This window comes from Diachasmimorpha longicaudata, chromosome 11 (genome assembly GCF_034640455.1).
Source record: "Diachasmimorpha longicaudata isolate KC_UGA_2023 chromosome 11, iyDiaLong2, whole genome shotgun sequence".
NCBI classification, from domain to species: domain Eukaryota; kingdom Metazoa; phylum Arthropoda; class Insecta; order Hymenoptera; family Braconidae; genus Diachasmimorpha; species Diachasmimorpha longicaudata.
Genome location: NC_087235.1, coordinates 4,415,773 through 4,435,873, shown reverse-complemented (window position 1 = coordinate 4,435,873; position 20,101 = coordinate 4,415,773). Strand labels below are relative to the sequence as shown.

Below are 20,101 nucleotides of genomic sequence, written 5' to 3'. Positions count from 1 at the left end.
CCCATGTTTATCTATATCACAATAATCATTATCATTACCAAATCGACATTCATTTTGGTTCATCCACGTTCTGTTTATTTAAGTACTGCGTTCACGCATGTTACTTTACATATCACATACATACATATTTACTACATAATTGCATTATCATATATCAGTTTCCTGTTTGTTGTTGTCAGTGCAATCGATGTTTTTTTAGGTAGTGAATATTTTTTATTAAAATACAATAATAGAATTGGTTCTCGTCTGTAACATTTTACCGGCTTAAGTAATTAATTTCTTTCTCCTTTAGCTTATTTTGATGTTGCTTCATTAAACTATAATGGACATTCAGTTGTAATAATTCCGAAGGATTTCATTTCCTAATACTATTAAAATAACTATTTTCAAATGTTCTTGAATTTGCACCATTTTATCTGAGACTTACGTAGTTTGTAAACAAAAGGCACCGGTCGAATTCAAAGTACTGAAAGTAGAAAATAAATTTGTTATATAGCTAAAATAATAATTAAATTAGTCAACAAATTTAAATACCTCATCTATCGCATTCTCCATGTTCCCAATCATGCCCTCAGAAATCGGGACTTGTTGGTCAAAATGATGATATGGGATTGTTATTTGAACTTCTGATTCCTTGTGTATCGATGTGTTGACTGCTTCAGTCCTTCGAGGTTAGGAATCCCATTCCCCTAGCTTGTCAATCCTTGGCTTCAGTGAATGATATTTGGAGATGGCTTCTGGCTCAGGAAGTAGTTCAGAAGATGACGAGTATGATTATTGCAACGCAGTATCCAGGTTAAAAGGTAAAATTGATAATTACCCTGTGAAATTAGTTGATTGTTGACTCTTCTCGTTGCACCCTAGCTTTGAAAACACAGAAGAAAGATGTACCGAAGGTACCCCCAGTCAGAGTAAAGCCTGGAGCCACTTCAGTTGTCAAAGCTCCTGGTGTTCCTGACGTTGTGGTTGAGGAACCACTCAAAAAAGAATCGATTAAACCAGCAGTGTCAGAAACCCAGTGCCCGGACAGCGACGTCGCTGTAAGTTCCTTATTTTTTCTATTCAAAATTTGAACATTTGCTCAGTTTATTACTTTGGATAGTATTGATAAAAAATTATTGTCGGTTTAGGAAACGATCTCGGATTCTGAGAGTTCCTATAGGCAAGACGATATCATCGAGCTGTCATCAGTGGATACTGAGCCTCCTAGAACTCCAGAAGCACCCATTGAGATCCTTGACAGTCCACCCAGGCAGTCACAGAACGAGAGTACCTTTGAAGGGCTCGATGAGTCAATCATCGACGACCCGATGATGGATGTTAACATCAGGTGGAAATCGAATAAAATCGAGAAAGTTCAACTGAATAAGGTGAGGATAAATGTGTTGCGTTCTCCGTTATCAATCCCTCATGAACTTTATAAATCTTAATAAATCATTCAAATTAATATTTCAGCATGAACCGCTCATTAAGATCTTCCAAAAATTTGCCAATCAAGAGAACATTCCAATCAACCGTATAATAGTTACCCATCAAGATGTGCTGGTAAACCTGACTGATACCCCAGCTAGTTTAAAATTATCAATAATCGATATTTTAGGTGAGCTCCAATTTTGTTTAACTTTTTAAATTTAAGTTTTCATTTTGCAGAGTACAAATCTCTCTTTTGAAACCCATAATACATCGCCGACATTTTATTAGATTATATTACGATACCGTCGAATTTTTAGATGTACGGAATATGAGAGGACATCAACAGAACAATTGTTTCTTTATTATCACCTGTCAAATCATTCAATTCGAGGAATCTATACAATTCATGTACGTCAGACGTCTGCGACAGGCGTTCATTTGACGATCTTTCTCAGACTTTCGTGCTTTGTGAAGAATAATATTATTGCTATGTCGGTTTCCTCACAAAATTCCAATTAGTTCAGCGGATGCCTAACCCTCCGTTGTTTATAAAATGCAATATGAGGGAATTTTTTTTTCATTCCTTTGCTATTACCGATTGTTTTAATATTATTCGTTGGCGTCACGTTCCATAAATAACTGAATACATACATTATATTCCCAGAGGGAGGTGTCATAAGTGCGAAATTATCGAAATCTCGGGAGACTCCGGAGGAAGATGACGAAGACGTGTGCAGGATAAAAGCTCAAGTATCAGCCAAAAAATTTGTTACGTACAAACTACGAAAGGACGAGTCATTTAAAAAATTAAGGGAGCACTGTTCCAAGGAACTCAAGATTCCTGTGGAAAAAATCAAGTTCTATTTCGATGGAGATCAGGTCGAAGATCCTGATACACCTGACATTCTAGACCTGGATGATGAAGCGTGTATCGATGTTAAGATTCTAACGTAATTAGTCCGTAACTTAATAGACAATCAAAATGTTCAGGCGCGCTCTTAACTTAAGTAATAAAATTTTCCTGAGAGACTTTGGAGCTCTCAAGTCGCTCTTCAGCAAAATCCATCCATCCATTGACATGACCCTTCTCACCGCTTTGCCATCGAATGCTCATCCGATCATTATAGTAATAAATATAGATTGAGAGTAAATTAATTTTTTCACAATAAAATCTGTCGTTAAATTTCTACTATTTTTTGGCGTTTCCCGAAAAATTTTTTCTCTTGAGTTTACGATTTTTTATTATTTCATTGCAGATAAAAAATTACAATAAAGACCCCAGTTACAGTAGGAGGAAAGAGATCTAATACTTCAATGCGTTATCCGCCATTTAATAAATATTTTCGATCAGCATCGATGCAGTATTATTTCTACAAATTCTACTGCACCGAAGACTGTTTGCTCATGCTGTTAGCACATGGGTGATAAGAACTTCCGCACAAATTAAAATTACCGATGAAACAATAAATAGCAGATAATGCTGGAACCTTGTAGCTTTTCAAGAGCCATGAACAATTACTCCTACGATTGATAACGATTTCCTCACTAACCAGATGCTCTATGGACTGATGTTTGTCCCTCAATTGGGCTCTCACAGCATTCCTTACCTTCCAGTGAGGGTCCCATGTCCATGTCACCATCAACTTATTCAAGTCGCAATCTTGAAGTAAGAAAAAATCATACAGTTCATTATTGATTATCATACACGATATCCAAGTCCCAACCAGGCGCTCGACATTTGAAAATCACGCCACGTGCCCTATTTGTATTTCCCGCTTCCACTGCGAACTACTGGTGATTGACCAATGGGGAAATGGTCTTAGGCATGAAGTTAGTCGAGGGTTTATGCGGCAAACTTAATTTAGGTGTCTGTGCTTTTTGTAATAGAGATATATGATGTCCGTTGTGAGTAGTTGGCATCAACGAAGTATTTGTTCCCGATTGTCTCTCATCATAAAATAAAGGATAGCTACCGCGGGCCTCCGGTCAGCCTCGAGTCTAGAGCAATACTCCGTTACCTTAAATAATTAATGTTTTTTTTTATACATTGTGGTGTCATTACAAATCCGATAAAGATAGGGTGGACAAATTGAAGGAAAACGGCGTCTCGAAGAAAGGGATCTTCAAGGATGTCCTCCGAGGCAGACGAGTTGGAGGCAAGTACTGAATTTACCTGGTTATCGTCCGGTTGAGCGTTTGAGTTGATTCTCACACGAATGAAGTAAAAACCATAACGAGAGGCGCATGGGGGACGTGGAAACACCATAACCTCTATTTTATTTCATAAACCTTGCATTTTTCCTATTCATTATCACTTGGCCCCTCAGACACTCCAAAAGTATTGAGAACAGCTGTAATTGTAAATAACCTCAGTCAGCAGAATTCAATCCACCTAACACAATGGCATTTTTGTTTCAGAATATGGTATTAAGTTTTCGAGTGTCTGAGCTTCAGATGCTTTTAGGTTTCGCTGGTAGAAACAAATCGGGACGTAAAAACGAATTACAATTGCGTGCTTTGGAATTATTGAGACTGAGATCGCATCCAGTGCAGTTGAAAATTCGGGAACTCTATAAAACAATTCAGTGAGTAAATAAATATGTAGAATTATAAAATTGTACCCAGGTCACGGAAGATTGTGTGAAAATTTTCAAGAGATATTTTCTCATTGAATTATGGTTTTCCGAAAAAAATATCTCATTGAAAGTTTTTGCGTAATACGTGAAATTTTCTAAGGCTTTGTTCTGCTTGACAATTCCCTTCAACGTCGGTTTTCTGTTGATAAACTTTACTACTTTTTTTTGTAAATTAATTTCGGGCGTGATATTTCCAAGTCTTTTTCTCTGCCATTTTCATGCTTTATGAAAATTAAAGATAAAAGGTGAAAAGATATCGAGGAAAATTAATTTCCATGGACTTCTTCCCATGGAAATAATTTCGTACAACAAGGTCCATTCATTACATTGTTCTCTCAATTTTTGTTTTCAATTTCCTCGCATGTGTCATTAATTACCTATTAACATCATATTTGAGCATATCCAAGTACTCATACTCTGACAGATATTTTACAATCACTTTATGATCTAAACTGTGCAGCCCCGGATTTCAAAAACCTCAAGGAATAGAAAAATTATTTTGGACGGAGATTTGCGAATTAAAAAAAATTCTGTACCTAATGTTTACCCTTCGCTAAAGCACTTTAATGGATAAATGATTGAAAAGAGTTCTCAACAGTATTCGCAACTGTAAAATCTACTTGGATATCATCAAATTGGGTCAACTAATTTCGTCATGAATTTCCACACATTCAATTTTTTATATTTCCATACCAAAATCAACCATCGACATTTTTCCAGAGCGGATCAGTTAGCTGCCCATCAAATGTACAGTCAACAAGGTGGTGATTCACAATTAGACGAAAACATGCATCAAAGGAATGATGATGCGAGGTAGAGTCCATAATTAATTCTCCAATAATATTATAATTTTAAAAAACTATTACTAGTAATTAATCATCAAACCTGGATTAGGGTTCTGCGTAGAGTCGCGCAGCAGCATGGAGCATCTGGAGTGGCACCTGGGAAGGATTTGCCACCTGCTCACCAGGCGTCGATGCCGCAGTCTCAAGTCGCCAGAGCCCCCCAAGTTTATCAGCCATCGAGTTATCAAGGAGTTTCTGCTCAGGTAAATTATTTAAACTAGCCTATAAAGTTCATAAAGAATTTTTAAACATTATCAGCTGAAAATATTTCATTTTTTAAATTACTATCATTCATTTAATTTATTTTGGATGTACAGAGGTCCACCAACAGTGTTTATACTCCCTATGCCTATCCCACGAAAGTCCTACCACCACCGATGCAACTCCAGCAGCCGAGTCAGTATCCGGTGCACCCAGACGTTAGACTGAAAAGGTTACCCTTCTACGATTTACTTGGAGAGTTACTCAAACCCTCGAGTCTGATGCCCCAGGGCTCTATGAGACTGCAGGAAAACAGTTTCCAGTTTCACCTAACTCCACAACAAGCATCTGACATTGCCACTTACCGGGATTGCCGACCAGGGTCCAAAATGGAATATATCATTCAAGTAACTGGCAATTCTATTCCGTTCAATTGCTGCCGTCTTTTCTAGTTTTCTGTTCTCATGGGGACTTGTGCTATTCATTCTTATGCAGGTTCAAATGAGATTCTGCCTTCAGGAGACGTCTTGTGAGCAAGAGGATTATTTTCCACCCAGTGTTCAGGTGAAAGTCAATGGAAAGCAATGTCCACTGCCAGTGAGTTCATATTCATTCATATGTTTCCTTGATTCATATGAATAATGGAAATAAAATGTAGAAAAAATTGAATCATTTCTTTGAATCTAATTTTTTTGAAAATTGTTCTTCTCTACTTTCAGAACCCCATTCCCACAAACAAACCAGGAGTCGAACCAAAACGACCCCCACGACCAGTTAACATAAGCCCCCTAGTGAAGCTATCCCCAACAGTAGCCAACAGTATCCAAGTGACTTGGTCAGCTGATTATGGTAGACGTTATGCAGTTGCTATCTACATGGTTAAAAAATTAACGAGTTCCGAATTACTCAGTAGACTTAAAAACCGAGGTCCCCGACATTCCGATTACACACGTGGTCTCATCAAAGAGAAACTCAATGAGGATGCAGACAGTGAAATAGCCACAACGTCTCTGCGTGTATCACTGGCATGTCCACTCGGTAAAATGAGAATGAGCACACCGTGTCGTGCCAGCACATGTTTGCATCTTCAGTGCTTCGATGCGTCGTTATATCTCCAAATGAACGAGAGAAAACCGACCTGGAACTGTCCTGTCTGTGATAAAACAGCGCTTTATGACAATCTCGTCATTGATGGGTATTTCCAAGAAGTCCTGCTATCTAAGAAATTGTTGAGTGATGTCAATGAGATACAGCTCCTGCAGGATGGGTCTTGGGAGAATTTAGTACCCAAGAAGGAGAAGGATAAGGACAAGGAGAAAGGAGAGGCGAAGGCGGAGTCAAATTCACGGGCTAAAGTCGATGTTGATACGGTTGATTTAGGTAAAAACGAATTCAAAAATAATTTGATGCACTAAATTATTTAATTATTTACTTCCATAGATGAAAGCACGTCAGCAGTGTCGACAAAACCGGAGGAGAAGAAAAATGCTCCAGTAATCGACCTCATATCCGACTCAGACGATGACGAGGAGGGTCCGGCAGCAAAACAGATAAAGACATCCAATAATAAAAATCCCTCGACTCAAGGGCCTCCTCGCCGAAATCACGACAATGCCAAAAGAGACAGTGAGTCTCCCGATCTGTTGGTCATAAATCTCGAGTAAAAACCCGACTTCATTTTACCGTTTTAGTTATTTCAAGTGCTTAATGTAAACGTAATTCCGATGTGAGTGCATACCAAAGTGGATTCGTGGAGCACAGGATGTGGTTTGTCAGAAACTAGGAAGATTGGTTTGTATTTAAAACAATTTCATTTTCCTCAATTTCTTAAAAATGTATGGCTATTCTTTTCACTTCTATAAATAAAATATGAAAGTAATAATCGGGATTGAGTTGAATTTCGATGCTAGAAGTAGACAGTGAGGTTGAGTTTGTCCGGTCCCGGGTGAATATTTTCGGTTCTCTGGTCGGAACCCATTGCGTCGACACTGTCACCTGTCTGAAAAAAAAATTTTGGTATAGAATTACCCTTTAGTGCAATTAAATATGAAATTCAGTATTCAATTGGCAACAAAAGTTCATATCCAGCTCGTGAAATTGAATAAAAGAAATCTTACTCGGCTGTCGTCATTCCATGACAATTTTTTAACGTGTCTCGAGTCGTCCGCAGGCCAAGCAGGGATCAAGGAATCAGGTGGATCCACCGAGTAATTCGATGAATTTTGTGAAACAGTGTCTAGGTTCATCCTCGCACTCAGATCATTCATGTTCTGCACGAGTCCGCCGATATTGGGTATATTGGACGTTGCAGATAGCGAGGGGGTGATGGGCATTGGTGCAACTTTGTGACGGCCGTAAGTCGGCGGTTGACGGTTGGAGTCTTGAATACTTCCGGCGTTGTACGGGTTCTCATTCTCTTCCCCGAAAACGGGATTCTTCGTTCCTCGCGATCGTCTTGCAGTGCTTTTGGAGGTTTCCTCACGAATTGCTGTTGCTCCGAGGATCTGAGGGCTCGAACTGAGGGCTGAGGGGACTGGAGATTTTCCCCGATAGCCCGTGCCGATGGAATTCACTGAGCCTGAATTTTTGGGGCGTTTTCTGGAGCGGAAAAATTGAATGAAACAAGTGGGATCCGAAATTTTATATAACATTTTAAAAAAAAAATTCTAAAAGTGACAGCTTTATTAGTCAAAAAAGGGGGAAATGCTTAATTGAAAAAACTCACTGTTTGTAGATATAAAGTATGAGAATTAAAATAACAACTCCTAGGAGTCCTAGGACGACTCCAAAGACAGCAACAAGTAGAATGCTCCCATTGAGCCAGGCGGGAGCAGCTCTAGCTGCAAGAGGCGATCTAGCGTTTGGTGGTATGTGTACAATGAGGGGTATCATACTCGTTCGCGGTGGTTTTCCCGTATCCGAAGCAACCGCAACGAGCCTAGCCAGGGATCCGTTGAATGGGCCTGAGGATGTTAAGATCAGTTCTCCATTGTCTCGGATTTCAAATAATCTAGCGTCCGGTCCTCGAAGGGACAGTGAAACCCGGTCGCCTCGGTCGCCGTCCGCTGCTTCCAAACGACCCACGATGGAGCCCACTCGAAGAGTTCGAGCATGAAATTCGTAGCGTGGGTGACGAAATCGGGGCTCCCATTCGTTTACGTCTTGCACTGAGACGTTTACACGAGCCGTGTCATTCTGGAAGAATATTTTCACTTTTCTAATTTGGGTTTAGACAACAGAAAACAATGAGAAAAAATACATATCATCGTCCATCTGCTCTTATGGAAAAAATTCATGTGACATAAATCGGGGGTCTTTACATTTATTCCGTCTGAGACGTGCACAAGGAAGCTGTGCAGAATTTTCTTCTCGTAATCCAACGGCTCTTTGAGCAGTAATTCCCCGGAAAGTGTAATGGAAAACCTCTCCATTTCATCAGCGACACCATCGAGCCAGAATCGCAGCTTCGGATCGATTTTATTTACCCCCGTTGTGAGGATTATACTGCCAGGGGGAGTGTTCTCCGAGACACTCGTGAGAAAGTTTTTTAGTACGAATTTTACTGGCAAACTTCCACCTTTGAACAGATTTTCTAAATGAATATTCACGAGGGTATTTTCCAGCTTCATTTTTTTTCTATAAAATTTCCTGGTTTTAATTTTCCGAAGAGAAATAATTTTCTACCTGCTTTATTCGGTGCCTCCACTCCATTCTCCCGACTCAGCAGAACGGTTGCGAGACTGTATCGATCGGGATTGTCAATTTGCGTTGCCTAAACAATGAACACAACGAAAACTCCAATTCAGTAAATATCTTCCTTTCGGGAAAAGTCACGTACCTTGATAACTATAGTGATGGGTGTTGATAATTCATGGTCCATCAACGGACGTGTGAGAGAAATTTCTCCAGTCTGTGAATTGAGACTAAGAAAAGGAAGAATTCCACCCTGAACCGTGTACTTAATCGGGGAATTAATTCCAGTGTCTTGGTCACGAGCTTCAATAGGCGCCGGTGAAATCGCCAACACCTTTCTCTGCGAATGAACAATGGAATTATTGTTTCACGAGGCAGGTGATCAAAATGCTTGGACAAGTCATGGATACCCAATGGGCCCTTACATTTGTAACTGTTTCCGGCACAATGATGCTGTACTGGTCGTGCAGAAATGCCGGATTTTGATCATCCGCGTCGATTACATTCACCGAGAGTGTCGTAATGGACGACTGGGGAGGATTTCCTTGGTCCTAAAATTGCCAGTGGAATAATGAACTACTGGTTGAAATTTTAATGCACTTGATGAATGTTATTTCTAACTCCTGTAATTATTCATTGATAAAAAATTGTACTTTTCAACGTGCATTAACACAATGTTTTGAAATTTAATTAACCGGAAGACGTTCATTAACTGCAAGAAAATGATAGATAGTAATAATATATTAATACTTCAATACATTTCATCACAGCAGATGTAATGATACCTCGCAAGTTCATTCTAATCAATTAAGTAATCGAAGTATTTTTAATGAAATTTTAAAAATTAATTGTTTTTAAACATCGCAGTAAATTTCTGCCTGTCTCCGTCTCGCCTCATTTAAAAAAATGGTACAAACCTGAGCGCGAATATTAACGGAAAAATTAGTCAGGGTTTCATAATCCAGAGGCTTCCGCAGCACCAGGGTTCCCTCCAATGCATTAATAAACACGAAATAATCCTGAAAAAGGAATGTTCAAACAGCTCTCCAACATTTTGCTTCTTCAGCGCTCCGGGTATTTCGTCCGAGAAGCGAATAATCACCTTAATCTGGGATTTTCATGAGATGTTTATAAGAGTAGCAGGAAAACGTCTGAATTTTCATTCAATTAAAATTGTTAAAAATTCCAGAACCTCCGAGAAAAATCGGAAAACGCTCAAGGAAACCGCGAATAATTTAACGAATGCGCTGAACATCCCGTGAAAATTAATCTCACCAAATTAAAATCACATTTTTTCCACAGACAGGACCCCATAAAAAATTTAATTAATTACAGAATGTGAGCCAGGGAGAACGGCATATTGCACAGTGGAGTACGGTCCCGGTTGATCGACATCGATGGCTCTGACACCCTGGAGCACCCTGGTCCCCACCACAGTGACCTGGATTCATGGAAAAGGAGATAAAAACAACTGTTTGAAATAGCGTAATTTTTCCATGTCAGATGGCCAAGATTCATCCACTAATGGCACATCTCCAACGAAACATAGGAAATATCCGCTGTTTTATTGTAACGGCGAGTGAGTACAGCGTTACGCGTAGCTGGTAACGCGCTAGCTCACCCACTCGTCTCGTTCACTAACACATAACGAAATTTCAAGTTGACTCGTCATTCGCTACATCCCCTACTCCAAACGTTAAACTCAAGTTACGGTTTGCTGAATTTCATGCATTAATGGCTTTCAACAACGAAACTCTAAATGCTGAACTGCTAAGTATAATACTTGAAATGAAGAAAAAAATCTGGGAAAAATCCAATTCAATTAATTTTATTTTAAGTGAATGGGGAAATACCCATTAAAAAGGTCGTGAAATTAGTGAAAGAGAGATTATTTAATTAAAGAGGGACTGGAGGTAAAAATGACGGAAAAATAAAACGGGGGAAAGGACTAGGAGCAGAATTAATAAATATAATTATTGAAGTGAAGAAAAAATATCGGAGATAATTAATGATTCATTGATAATATTGAAAATGTTCAGGCTATTGTTTGGATTATTGTTTACCTCGGAAATGTTGAGAATGTAGGGTGCATTGACGAACTGGGGCGCGTTATCGTTGGCGTCGGTTACTCGTATATTTACAGGTATCATAAAGCCCTGAAATACGCAATAACTGTAGTATCAGCACATAATTTCATTAATTGGGGATTGAAAAACAGTGACAGGGATTTTTCGGTAACAAGTGGATGCACCAAAAAAAAATGTCGATGCAGATCGCTAGGTTTTAGAAAGTTGGGGGAAGACCCCTTCTCGTAGAAAGTGGCCGGCATTGTGACTTATGAATTAATTCTACTGTTAACAAACTGAAATTATGAGGGCAATTTGCGAGAGAGATAATGAATTATTACGAAAATATTGCGGAAGTAGTTTTCAAATAAAAAAGTGCAAAAAATTAGCAGAAAAGTACGCGACTTTCGTACGATTTTTTGGAGGCTTTTTAAAAAAATAAAAGTATGTTATAAAATTGTTGCTTCCCTTTCTCTTCTCACCAGAATAATCACGCGAAGAGCAATCTCAGTAAAATAAATTGTAGGAAATATTTTCTATTAAATTTTTTGATACGTGAAATAAACTCGTGACACGACTTTCCAGACTTATGAACTTACGGGATCTAGCGTGTGTCGTCTCTCGCATATAATGTTAATGTATACACTGGCGGGACCATCGATGCCCTCCTTGTCAAGTGGTCTAATAAGCGTTAAATTTCTTGAATGAGGTAATATAGTAACTGGACTATCGTGCTCCTGAAGATGTAATTCTATATCTCCATCGATACTTGGATCCCCGAGGACCCCTAAAACACCTATCGTATCCCCAACTTTTTTGTCCTCGCTGACGAAGAGATGCGAGGATGTTGCACCGTTTTCCAGAAAGCATCTTGTGTCTCTAATCACTTCAACCAAAATCACGATTAAAATAGCCCCCCACAACCATGTTCCCTGGAGCGACATTGGTAAAAAATTGCTACTTACATTGCGCTGAATTCAAATTAATCAACGAAATAATCAACAATAACTTCAGCATTATAGCAGTGGATAGGATTCACGTGTCCAGACACTCATTTCCTGCCACATCTGAAGGATTCTCTGTTCTCTTCATCCACAACAAATTAAAGATTACAACTCCTCGTAATACACTGTTACAACGGGCACAAACCCTTGAACTTACTGAATACCCTTCACATGGTAATCATCGAGCACTTTTCAGCGAGAGAAAAAAAAAAGGGAAAAGAACCGGTTTAGCACAATGTTCTTTCTTCAAAAAGACGATTTCCGGTGCCAATATAATACGGAGTATTTCACACAAAACCATAACAATTGATAAACTCTGGTACAAACGCAACTCCACTAACGATTGCACAAGTGGTACCTTCACAGCACGAACTACCTTTGATATTAATTAATATTTAATTGAGGATCATCACATGAAATTTTGAAAGACTGAATTAATCGAGGCACCTGAAGACCCGGCAATGTCCAGCCTGAGAGTGTCCCGTGTGCAGCTGTGAAAGGGTCTCCACCGTATAACAAACATAAGCATGGTTCAGGAAATGACCGGTAAAAAGAGGGGATAGATTCTCCCCCATTTTCCACCGTGAACAGGTGCCACAGTGCACACCACTGAAAAAAAAACCCATGGCCCAACGTATGGTAATTACCACGCGCTCCACTGCTCCACAATGTGAAAATTCAATGACTAAATAGGGATATTTTATACAACAAATGAAGAGAAATGAGAGATTAAAAAAACGTCTGTTATTCTTTTATTATTACTTTAATTGTTTCGTTATATTTTTCATACTCCCTACTTTCTCGATAAAGTACACACTTAATATAAAAGAAAGTATGAGAATTATTATGCATGCGAGTCTTTCATCTTTCCTCCTAAATGGTGTCTACTACAATATGTATTCATTTTTTTTTGTTCGTTTAGTTTTAATTATGACAAATGTGTATAAAACGCATGTAGAACACATTTCCCTCATTTTTTCCATTTGCTCATCTTGCGTTAGACATATAAAGAGTTGTAGTAGGTGTTATTTATTTATCAATGATTTAATATTGCTGCGAATTATTATATATACATAGATTTATATATACATGTACGTGTATATTTATGAGTCATGCAACTGCCTTGTTTTTTTTTTGTAATTCAATGACAAAAATTCCCCCTCCATCGCTGTCTCCACGCGTGCACGAATCATTTTTATTTCCCCCTATTATTGGTGTTTTCCCTCTCGTGGATCGGAGCGGGGACGAACGACAGGGCATTGTGGAGGAGAACCTCGCGATGGAAGGGTGAAGTCGCAAATAATTTTTTTTTTAGTCCATTAGTGAGAAATACTTGAATAAAAATTATGCAATTTGTATAGTTTCGAAGAGCTGCATATCAAATTTTAGTTCCAGTTATAAAGATGATTTTTCCTACGTTATTTCATCGTTAACGTAAAATAATGAATTACTTTTTTTTGTTAAAATTTAACTCTAGATGGATTATTATTAGTACCTATTACTTAGGAACTGTTGACGTGAAGTTTTGCGGAAGATGATTTTTCTCTTTTCATTGTTGTATCACTAGATCCTACCCACATAATAGTTCGTGTAAATAAAATAATGAATAAAAATTATTATAGAAAATGAACCACAGTGTTAGATTCCTTTCATCGTCTTCAGCTCCTTTAATGCTCACTTGTGTAAATTAGTTACGCCGTTTTGTTTCATTTATGATTATTAATTTCACTTTCCTTAGCTTATCGATGCAAGGTGAAGAAGACTCTTCATGGGCATGATTCTGTTATTTTTTTTTTTTTTTCGTTTTTATACTTTAAATTACAGGGAGTCTTGTATATGTAGTACCACTGAGCGTTTTTGTTTTTCTTAACTTTATTCTTGAAAAATTGATTAACCCTGAAAACACATTCCAACGTAATTAAATTAACTATAAAGAAATTGGTCATTTTTTGAAATATAAAAGAATGAAAGGAAAGAAATAAAACATTTTCAGAGGTAATTCAACATTCCACTAGGTTCTCGTCTAGATTTTTCTTTAATAAAACAGATCTCCGGCGAGTTTACCCTTAACTACTGGAAAATAAATTCACCATTCGCTCATAAGGAAGTGAAAAATTCATGATAATTCGTTTAATTGATTCTTATATTGTGCAAGAAGCTCGTTGGATGTAGTTAAGGGTTAAATCACAGAATTCGTGGGCTATATGCAGTTCCCCCCAACCAAAGATACCGCATTCACCTCATTTTGGATACTGCATATCTCCCACCACATAATTGTTTCTTGTCTTCAAATATCATTGACTGTCGCATGCATTTTAGAATTAGACTGATAGGAAAAATGCTTTTTAGCCTGGGGGATAACCCACCCCCAGTGAAATAAAATTGAACAAATTTGAGTTGACGATGTAACAAAATGATAAAATATATGGATTCGATCAGAGATTAGAAAGGCAGAAAATGGGAGAATAAAAAATTAATTTTTGTTTTTCTTCTAAACGTGACTTACGGATTGATAAACGTTAGACCGTCCGATATTATTTGAATTCATGTTCGATCTTTGCATAGTCCGGTCTTCATATCGGGTGCTACCCTGGCTTGCCATGGGCCTATTCAATGTGCTGAAATCATAACTAAAAAAATGGCAATTTTATTTTTCATTCCATGTACACCTTTGTATTTGTTTTTCACTTTTTATCTTAAAATAATATTCCTTTATTTTTCTATCCTCGTAGTTTTGTTGAAAAACTAAAAAATAGAAATAAATTGCATAGACAAATAAAATACTGTTGATTTTTTTCAATAGAATATTCTCGTAAAAAGTCAACGCAAAAAATTCTCTCAAATCTTCAAGGAAATGGTAATATATTCCAACAATCACAATCCAATAGAAACTTTTCTAACCTGTTTGCATTATTTGGTGAATTGAGGCCGGAACTGTTGCGCGCAGCAACCGTTTTCGTAACAAAATCAGCCTCCTTCCACCCGTGCTTCTTATAAACCTCACGTAGCTCCGCATGCTGCCACATTGTGAATAATACTTGTCCTGAAAATAGAGTATAACAAATTGTGAAAAATATCCCTGTCCCTCCACCAAAAAAAATCTCTAAAATTTCCGGATTTATTCCAAACATGTGTTCAAGAAATGAAGCTCAACTCACCGGCAAATTTGAGAACACGAGCAGTATACTTCTGCCTCTGTTTCGTAATATTCATGAGCCTCTCGACCCCACCCGCATCCAGCACAGATCTCGAGAATTCCGCATTCTTCTTGATAACTTCATTTAAAGTTGCAAGAACAGCAGCAATTGTGTCGTCACTAGTACCCTGATCATGTTGATTATTACCAGATGGTAATTTCTGAATTAAATCTCTCATAGCGTATTTTCCGATGAGCTCCTTGTTTCGCTGATCGATAGCAAGATTCCTCAGGGCGGTTGCCACTGCACATACAACACGATCGACCTCCATACGTAGTAGTTCAACCAGTATTGGTAGGCACTTTTCCTTACGGACAGCTGCACGTATCTCAATGCTCGGTTGCCAATAGCACGCAGCGAGATTCTGGAGTGCACCAGCAGCAGCCTCCAGGGTTTCGGGATTCGAGCAAGTTTGAAGAAGACTTAAGTAACACTGTACAACGTCGGGTTGCCACAACAGCTCCATTCCTTTGACGGGTTCGGTTCTTGTTGTTGTTACCGTCTTTGATGTTGTGACTTCCTTCTGTGCTGGCTGGCCGTCTTTCCTTCGCTTACTACCACCAAAGCAGCCCAAATTCTCCCCTGCAAGAATGTTTTATTTGTTTCCATTGGCCTAGCATTTGTTCCGAAAAAAATTATAAATGCAGGAAAAACTCAAATAAATTACCTTTGACAGGTGCAGCAATTCGATTCTGCACGATTGTCTGTATAGGATGTTTATCATAATTGGGATCCTCAACTTCCTGACAGCGATAGCTCAGATTTCTGAGAATGCACACACAATTCTCCACAATTTTATTTCCAATATTGGATTTTTCAATAGCAGATCTAACAACGTAGAGAAGTGCATCAACAAGCCCCTCGCACTCCCTCAATTTTTTTCTCGCATACTCCCCAGCACTCGACACATTCCTAAGTACACCAGAGGCATTTCTGAATACAGTTGACCAGCATGTTTCACCATTGGAAGCACTTGGATCCCAGCCACTGTGCGGTATTATGATATTATTAACAACAAGTGTAACACCATCATCGATGATAGCTTTTTTCAAATCCTCGCAGGATGATAAATTCCAAAGGACTCCAGTTACCAATTCCTTGACATCAGCATCTGATGTACGTCGCAGTAGGCTAATTAATGCTGCTACACCGCCGGCATTTTTAATAGCCCGTTTGTTCTCGTCATTCTGACGTCCGTAGGACAAATTTCTCAATGCACCGCAGGCATTTCTGTACACATCCGGGCTCTCGTTCTCCAGCAGCTGTACAAGCGGTGGAATACCCCCCAATGACCTTGTCTTCTGCTTGTTAGGATCGTCCATGTAGCAGAGATGCTGGAGATAAGCGGCTGCATTGGCTTTTATTATGTTATTTGGATTGCTCAAGAAACCAATGACTTCAGACAAATTTGGATCTCGCCAGCGCATGGATTTTGGATCATCACCGAGGGGACTCGCCATTCCTGGCACTGAGTGCCGTGTCTGGAGTCGTTGCAGATGCAAATCGTCTTCGAACATTCCTGGAGCGAGACTCACTGGCAGCTGAACCTGGTGGGAATCATCGTAAGATGGACCCTCACTTGATAGTGCCACTGGGGGAACACCTATGGTGGCACCGTAGGCCACTGGGCCATACGGCGATGGGGATACGTAACCGTAGGCCACTTTACTTTCATCGTATTGGTCACCCGGGCCTCCTGGGCTCGGGGTTATTCTGTAGTGGTCCTGGAGGGCTGGATTCAGCACAGACTCCATGTCGTTGTAACCACCTTCGACGTATTGAGGACCTTTGCGAAGATATTCTGCGCACAAGTGGTAGTTTTTTTGGTTTTAATGGCATGTCAGTCAATTAAGGCCTTGGGCTTTTCAGTTTAATTGGGCGACGGGTGATTTTTTAGAATTCGAGGTCAGTCATAAAATGTTTTTCGAGGCATTCCCTTGGGAATGAATAATTAATTGAACTTTAAAAGTTCTTTGACACACAATAAATGCAAACCTGCACGCAATAAAAATTACCAATAAATTAAAAAACCTCAAAAGTGAGGTTTATAATTTTCTTCAATTCATAATGACTCTGGACAATTTTACTCAATTTATTTATAATTTGGACCAATGTCGCACATTTTCTAAATTCGTAAAGAATATGTAGAACATGTACAAGATATACATTCTAGATCTTGAACAATCCTCTCAGCTGTGGTAAATAGTTACCATGTGGTGGTGTCGTACGACTGTGATCCGAGGGACTATGTGGACTGTGCGGTGAGTGTGAGTCCTGTGCATAAGCAGCATGAGGAGCTGGATACTCAGCCTGGGTAGCATATCCAACGTAAGGATCGTAGTGATCGAAATTAACCATGTAGGGATCTGCTGCATAGCACGGATCCCCATGGGGATACTCTTGAGACATTAGCGGTACTGGGATGTAATTAACTGCCCCAGCCTCGGGCTCTATGTGGGAAACCTCACGGATTACTTTGGTTACTGAGGTTATCTGCAAATAAATCGTTGCATTATTGAGTCAGCTTTGTCGATACAATTCCCTTTGACTTGTGCTAATGTCCCTTGATTGTATCAGGTACGGCTATCAGATAATGATAATCATTGACGTACTTGCTGAGATGTCTGTTGATTGTGCCCTCGCAGAAGTGGATCATCCTGAACGGACAACTGAGACGAGTGGACAGAGTGGGTTTCCGCTTGTCCATTGCTGCTGTGGTAATCCGTTTCCGTTGGGCCACTTTATAATGGAAAAAAATATATTGTTTAACTATCATTAGCGGATCATTGTGAGCTCCATTACTGTGTCACTAATCAATGAAGCATTGGGGTCTTGGGTTAGATTTTATTTATGCATTGTGCTCATTTATCGGTGTACAATTACATCGGTGATGGCGACTATTCATGCGGGAATTTCTAGATCACTACGTTTTGTTTACGGTTGCACGTGCTGTTAGGGTACGTTTAATAGATACTAATAGGACTAATCACCTCTTCTTAATTTCGATTCGTGTTACATTGTGCTCCTGACGCTGCTCAACCCTCCGATTCACAAGCCTAGTTTGAGAGAGAGATGTTAGATTTTTTTTTCTGAGTTATGAGGGGGTTAAATGATTGGAAAAAATTGAAGTATGACAAGATGATTGTCATGAAGAGAGAGAACGATTGTTTGGGATTAGTAAATTGAAATTGTTATCGACAGTTGAAGAAACCACAGATAATTTCGTGCGGTGCTGGTGGTCAAAACACCTTAAAAATTATTTTTCCATTAATCGTTATCAAAAGGCATTGTGTTAATGACTGTTACTTACAGACACGAATCAACGAGCTGATTGTTGGACATGCCTGAAGTCTTTTTACGCAGTGTATCACAGTCCAGCTGAAGTAATGGACGATAAAATGATAAAATATCATTCAAATAACATTCAAAGGAATGACATTCAACAGTCAAGGCCTTATCAAACCTTTATGAGTTGCCTCTCGGGTCGACAGTTGAGATTGAATTCAATTATTGAATTATTGACAGCCGTTGTAAGAAATTGAGCACACCTGAAATACAAATTTATTTGTTTGACGTGATCATTAAACTCTCAATTATCGATTTTGCTTGTTAATCGACGGCATGATGATACACGGGACCTTGAAGTACCTAAAATTCCGGAAAAAGGGTGGGGAGAACCGAGTGAATGATTGTCTTTTCAAATCTCGAAAGCGAATTTTTTTTTCCTCACTTTCACGATGAAATATTTGATTTCTATAATCCTACATGTGTATTACAAGCGCATGCGCGACAACTGCATCAACGGGTTGCCTACATACACTCTATATGCGACAAGAGAGTACGAGAGACAATTACCCGAATGAGTTGAGCACAATAAGTACATATGTACTGGAATTTAATTGACTTTTCGCGAATAACTGGAGTGATCTACATCGCGACAAACGAAAGATACCACTCTAGTGTCGAATAATGTGGCCCTTCCTGACATTGTAAAGGAGATAAATACCATAATTTTTGTCTCATGATCTACCCCATTACAGCCTGGTCAATGAATTGTTGTGTCAGAGTCATTACTCCCGACACCAATTACTTATCCATGGATTTATGGATTTTTTCTTATCTCTACGGGGAAATCGCTGGTACTGAAGGGGGGTCGAGGGGGTAGGGGGACATGAGGGCGTTTTTGTTTGAGTTTAATGGCTCAGAGCAATATTACCTGAGACGTCTTTTGGCAATTTGTTGTATCGAGATCCTCCACAGAGTGTATTTTCCAAGTAATTAAACATTTCAGACACACACTTTACATTTTCGTCGTTAACAATGGGTTAATCACGCGAAATTCATCATTGCGAGGTGTGATTCACAGCTTCATCTTGGACAAGGGGAAAATTATTTTACAAACACTTGTGAAATATGCACTGCCGGTTAGACTACATATGTCCCACCAATCACTCACGTCTGCTGGGGGAGTGATAACAGTATAATCGGCTCCTGGTGGTACCGGGATGGCACTCGGTGATCGTACAATGTAATTTTTTCAACAGTGAATTGTCTTCAACTTCGTCAAATGACAATTCAATGTAACCACACTTGGTCTAGTCGCCAACGCCTACACAATACACAGTGCATGCATTCTCATGCACACTGATACGTACTTGTGGCAGCCTCCAATAAACAGTTATGGCGTTTTCAATGGGCGATATGGAGCCTGGATATAGTGCGGTCGTGGCCATTGAGAATTGGATGTAGTGCGCATGAGCAATGCCACGATGGAGAAGCGCGCCAAACGGCGCCTTAAGTTTGAACGCACTCAGGGGGCGACGCATTTATTAGGGATTAAATTGTTGTATTCACTAGGTTTTGCAGGCGTTTTAATTGTTAATTCATTGGGTCTATTTTCATTACCTTTAAAAATATTAATAGTATATGAATACATTTTTTCTTCACTTAAAAAAACTTCAATTCACTCCAAACGAGTAAACGACTTAATTTAATGTTTTCTATGTTAATTAACATCATTCGCCTTTTAATTAATTTATAATTCAG

At 39.0% G+C, this 20,101-nt stretch overlaps 4 protein-coding genes and 1 long non-coding RNA gene across 18 annotated transcripts; 2 read left to right on the top strand and 3 right to left on the bottom strand.

Annotated features, from left to right (window-relative positions):
• Nucleotides 1-32: 32 nt before the first annotated feature.
• Nucleotides 33-959, bottom strand: LOC135167411 (uncharacterized). The gene is made up of 3 exons (XR_010299846.1): nucleotides 821-959; nucleotides 535-737; nucleotides 33-466 (listed from the first exon to the last, which is right to left on the bottom strand). It is a non-coding gene; the product is annotated as an uncharacterized LOC135167411 (long non-coding RNA).
• LOC135167405 (uncharacterized) lies at nucleotides 665-2,596 on the top strand. Its single transcript, XM_064130569.1, has 5 exons — nucleotides 665-803; nucleotides 865-1,040; nucleotides 1,131-1,370; nucleotides 1,456-1,600; nucleotides 2,078-2,596. The coding sequence occupies exons 1-5, from the start codon at nucleotides 731-733 to the stop codon at nucleotides 2,365-2,367; spliced, it is 924 nt and encodes a 307-aa protein (XP_063986639.1). The 5' UTR covers nucleotides 665-730; the 3' UTR covers nucleotides 2,368-2,596.
• A 691-nt stretch (nucleotides 2,597-3,287) lies between these two features.
• Nucleotides 3,288-13,796, top strand: LOC135167394 (E3 SUMO-protein ligase PIAS2). 6 transcript variants are annotated; one of them, XR_010299843.1, is made up of 10 exons: nucleotides 3,288-3,569; nucleotides 3,832-3,998; nucleotides 4,770-4,862; nucleotides 4,944-5,097; nucleotides 5,212-5,502; nucleotides 5,591-5,692; nucleotides 5,815-6,475; nucleotides 6,536-6,721; nucleotides 6,787-6,886; nucleotides 10,124-13,796. XR_010299843.1 is itself a non-coding variant. In XM_064130549.1 (9 exons), the coding sequence occupies exons 1-9, from the start codon at nucleotides 3,543-3,545 to the stop codon at nucleotides 6,801-6,803; spliced, it is 1,698 nt and encodes a 565-aa protein (XP_063986619.1). In that variant the 5' UTR covers nucleotides 3,288-3,542; the 3' UTR covers nucleotides 6,804-6,983. The 6 variants fall into 6 exon arrangements, 3 of the variants coding, with proteins under 3 accessions (XP_063986619.1, XP_063986618.1, XP_063986620.1); XR_010299842.1 differs by having other exon boundaries at nucleotides 3,290-3,569; nucleotides 6,536-6,886; nucleotides 10,124-11,800; nucleotides 11,869-13,796; XM_064130549.1 differs by lacking the exon at nucleotides 10,124-13,796 and having other exon boundaries at nucleotides 6,787-6,983.
• On the bottom strand, nucleotides 6,888-12,137 carry Cad96cb (Cadherin 96Cb). 4 transcript variants are annotated; one of them, XM_064130546.1, is made up of 13 exons: nucleotides 12,016-12,137; nucleotides 11,820-11,940; nucleotides 11,454-11,740; nucleotides 10,852-10,944; nucleotides 10,122-10,229; nucleotides 9,706-9,807; nucleotides 9,214-9,339; nucleotides 8,934-9,128; nucleotides 8,780-8,867; nucleotides 8,416-8,672; nucleotides 7,821-8,290; nucleotides 7,213-7,693; nucleotides 6,888-7,094 (listed from the first exon to the last, which is right to left on the bottom strand). In XM_064130546.1, the coding sequence occupies exons 2-13, from the start codon at nucleotides 11,869-11,871 to the stop codon at nucleotides 7,002-7,004; spliced, it is 2,352 nt and encodes a 783-aa protein (XP_063986616.1). In that variant the 5' UTR covers nucleotides 11,872-11,940; nucleotides 12,016-12,137; the 3' UTR covers nucleotides 6,888-7,001. The 4 variants fall into 4 exon arrangements, with proteins under 4 accessions (XP_063986616.1, XP_063986615.1, XP_063986614.1 ...); XM_064130545.1 differs by lacking the exon at nucleotides 12,016-12,137 and having other exon boundaries at nucleotides 11,820-11,960; XM_064130544.1 differs by lacking the exons at nucleotides 11,820-11,940; nucleotides 12,016-12,137 and having other exon boundaries at nucleotides 11,454-11,798.
• LOC135167390 (catenin delta-2) lies at nucleotides 12,582-19,723 on the bottom strand. 6 transcript variants are annotated; one of them, XM_064130539.1, is made up of 10 exons: nucleotides 19,272-19,723; nucleotides 18,366-18,603; nucleotides 18,046-18,111; nucleotides 17,668-17,794; nucleotides 17,266-17,548; nucleotides 15,723-16,856; nucleotides 15,017-15,637; nucleotides 14,760-14,901; nucleotides 14,365-14,488; nucleotides 12,582-13,754 (listed from the first exon to the last, which is right to left on the bottom strand). In XM_064130539.1, the coding sequence occupies exons 2-10, from the start codon at nucleotides 18,395-18,397 to the stop codon at nucleotides 13,749-13,751; spliced, it is 2,535 nt and encodes an 844-aa protein (XP_063986609.1). In that variant the 5' UTR covers nucleotides 18,398-18,603; nucleotides 19,272-19,723; the 3' UTR covers nucleotides 12,582-13,748. The 6 variants fall into 6 exon arrangements, with proteins under 6 accessions (XP_063986609.1, XP_063986607.1, XP_063986608.1 ...); XM_064130537.1 differs by having other exon boundaries at nucleotides 12,582-14,488; nucleotides 18,366-18,433; nucleotides 18,519-18,603; XM_064130538.1 differs by having other exon boundaries at nucleotides 12,582-14,488; nucleotides 19,272-19,427; nucleotides 19,512-19,723.
• Nucleotides 19,724-20,101: the final 378 nt, after the last annotated feature.

Bases quoted from the DNA above. Each gene is read 5' to 3' on its own strand.
- LOC135167405 (XM_064130569.1), top strand. From the start codon at position 731: ATGGCTTCTGGCTCAGGAAGTAGTTCAGAAGATGACGAGTATGATTAT. The intron at 1,041-1,130 runs GTAAGTTCCTTA...TTGTCGGTTTAG, and splicing joins GCCCGGACAGCGACGTCGCT to GAAACGATCTCGGATTCTGA. The intron at 1,371-1,455 runs GTGAGGATAAAT...TTAATATTTCAG, and splicing joins AGAAAGTTCAACTGAATAAG to CATGAACCGCTCATTAAGAT.
- LOC135167394 (XM_064130548.1), top strand. From the start codon at position 3,543: ATGTCCTCCGAGGCAGACGAGTTGGAG. The intron at 5,503-5,590 runs GTAACTGGCAAT...ATTCTTATGCAG, and splicing joins AAATGGAATATATCATTCAA to GTTCAAATGAGATTCTGCCT. The intron at 5,693-5,814 runs GTGAGTTCATAT...CTCTACTTTCAG, and splicing joins GAAAGCAATGTCCACTGCCA to AACCCCATTCCCACAAACAA.
- Cad96cb (XM_064130544.1), bottom strand. From the start codon at position 11,798: ATGTCGCTCCAGGGAACATGGTTGTGGGGGGCTATTTTAATCGTGATT. The intron at 9,340-9,705 runs GTTTGTACCATT...TGGCAATTTTAG, and splicing joins CCGTTAATATTCGCGCTCAG to GACCAAGGAAATCCTCCCCA. The intron at 7,095-7,212 runs GTAAGATTTCTT...TTTTTTTTTCAG, and splicing joins CATGGAATGACGACAGCCGA to ACAGGTGACAGTGTCGACGC.
- LOC135167390 (XM_064130536.1), bottom strand. From the start codon at position 18,397: ATGTCCAACAATCAGCTCGTTGATTCGTGTCT. The intron at 15,638-15,722 runs GTAATTTATTTG...ACATTCTTGCAG, and splicing joins AATTGCTGCACCTGTCAAAG to GGGAGAATTTGGGCTGCTTT. The intron at 14,902-15,016 runs GTGAGTTGAGCT...CTCTATTTTCAG, and splicing joins TCGTGTTCTCAAATTTGCCG to GACAAGTATTATTCACAATG.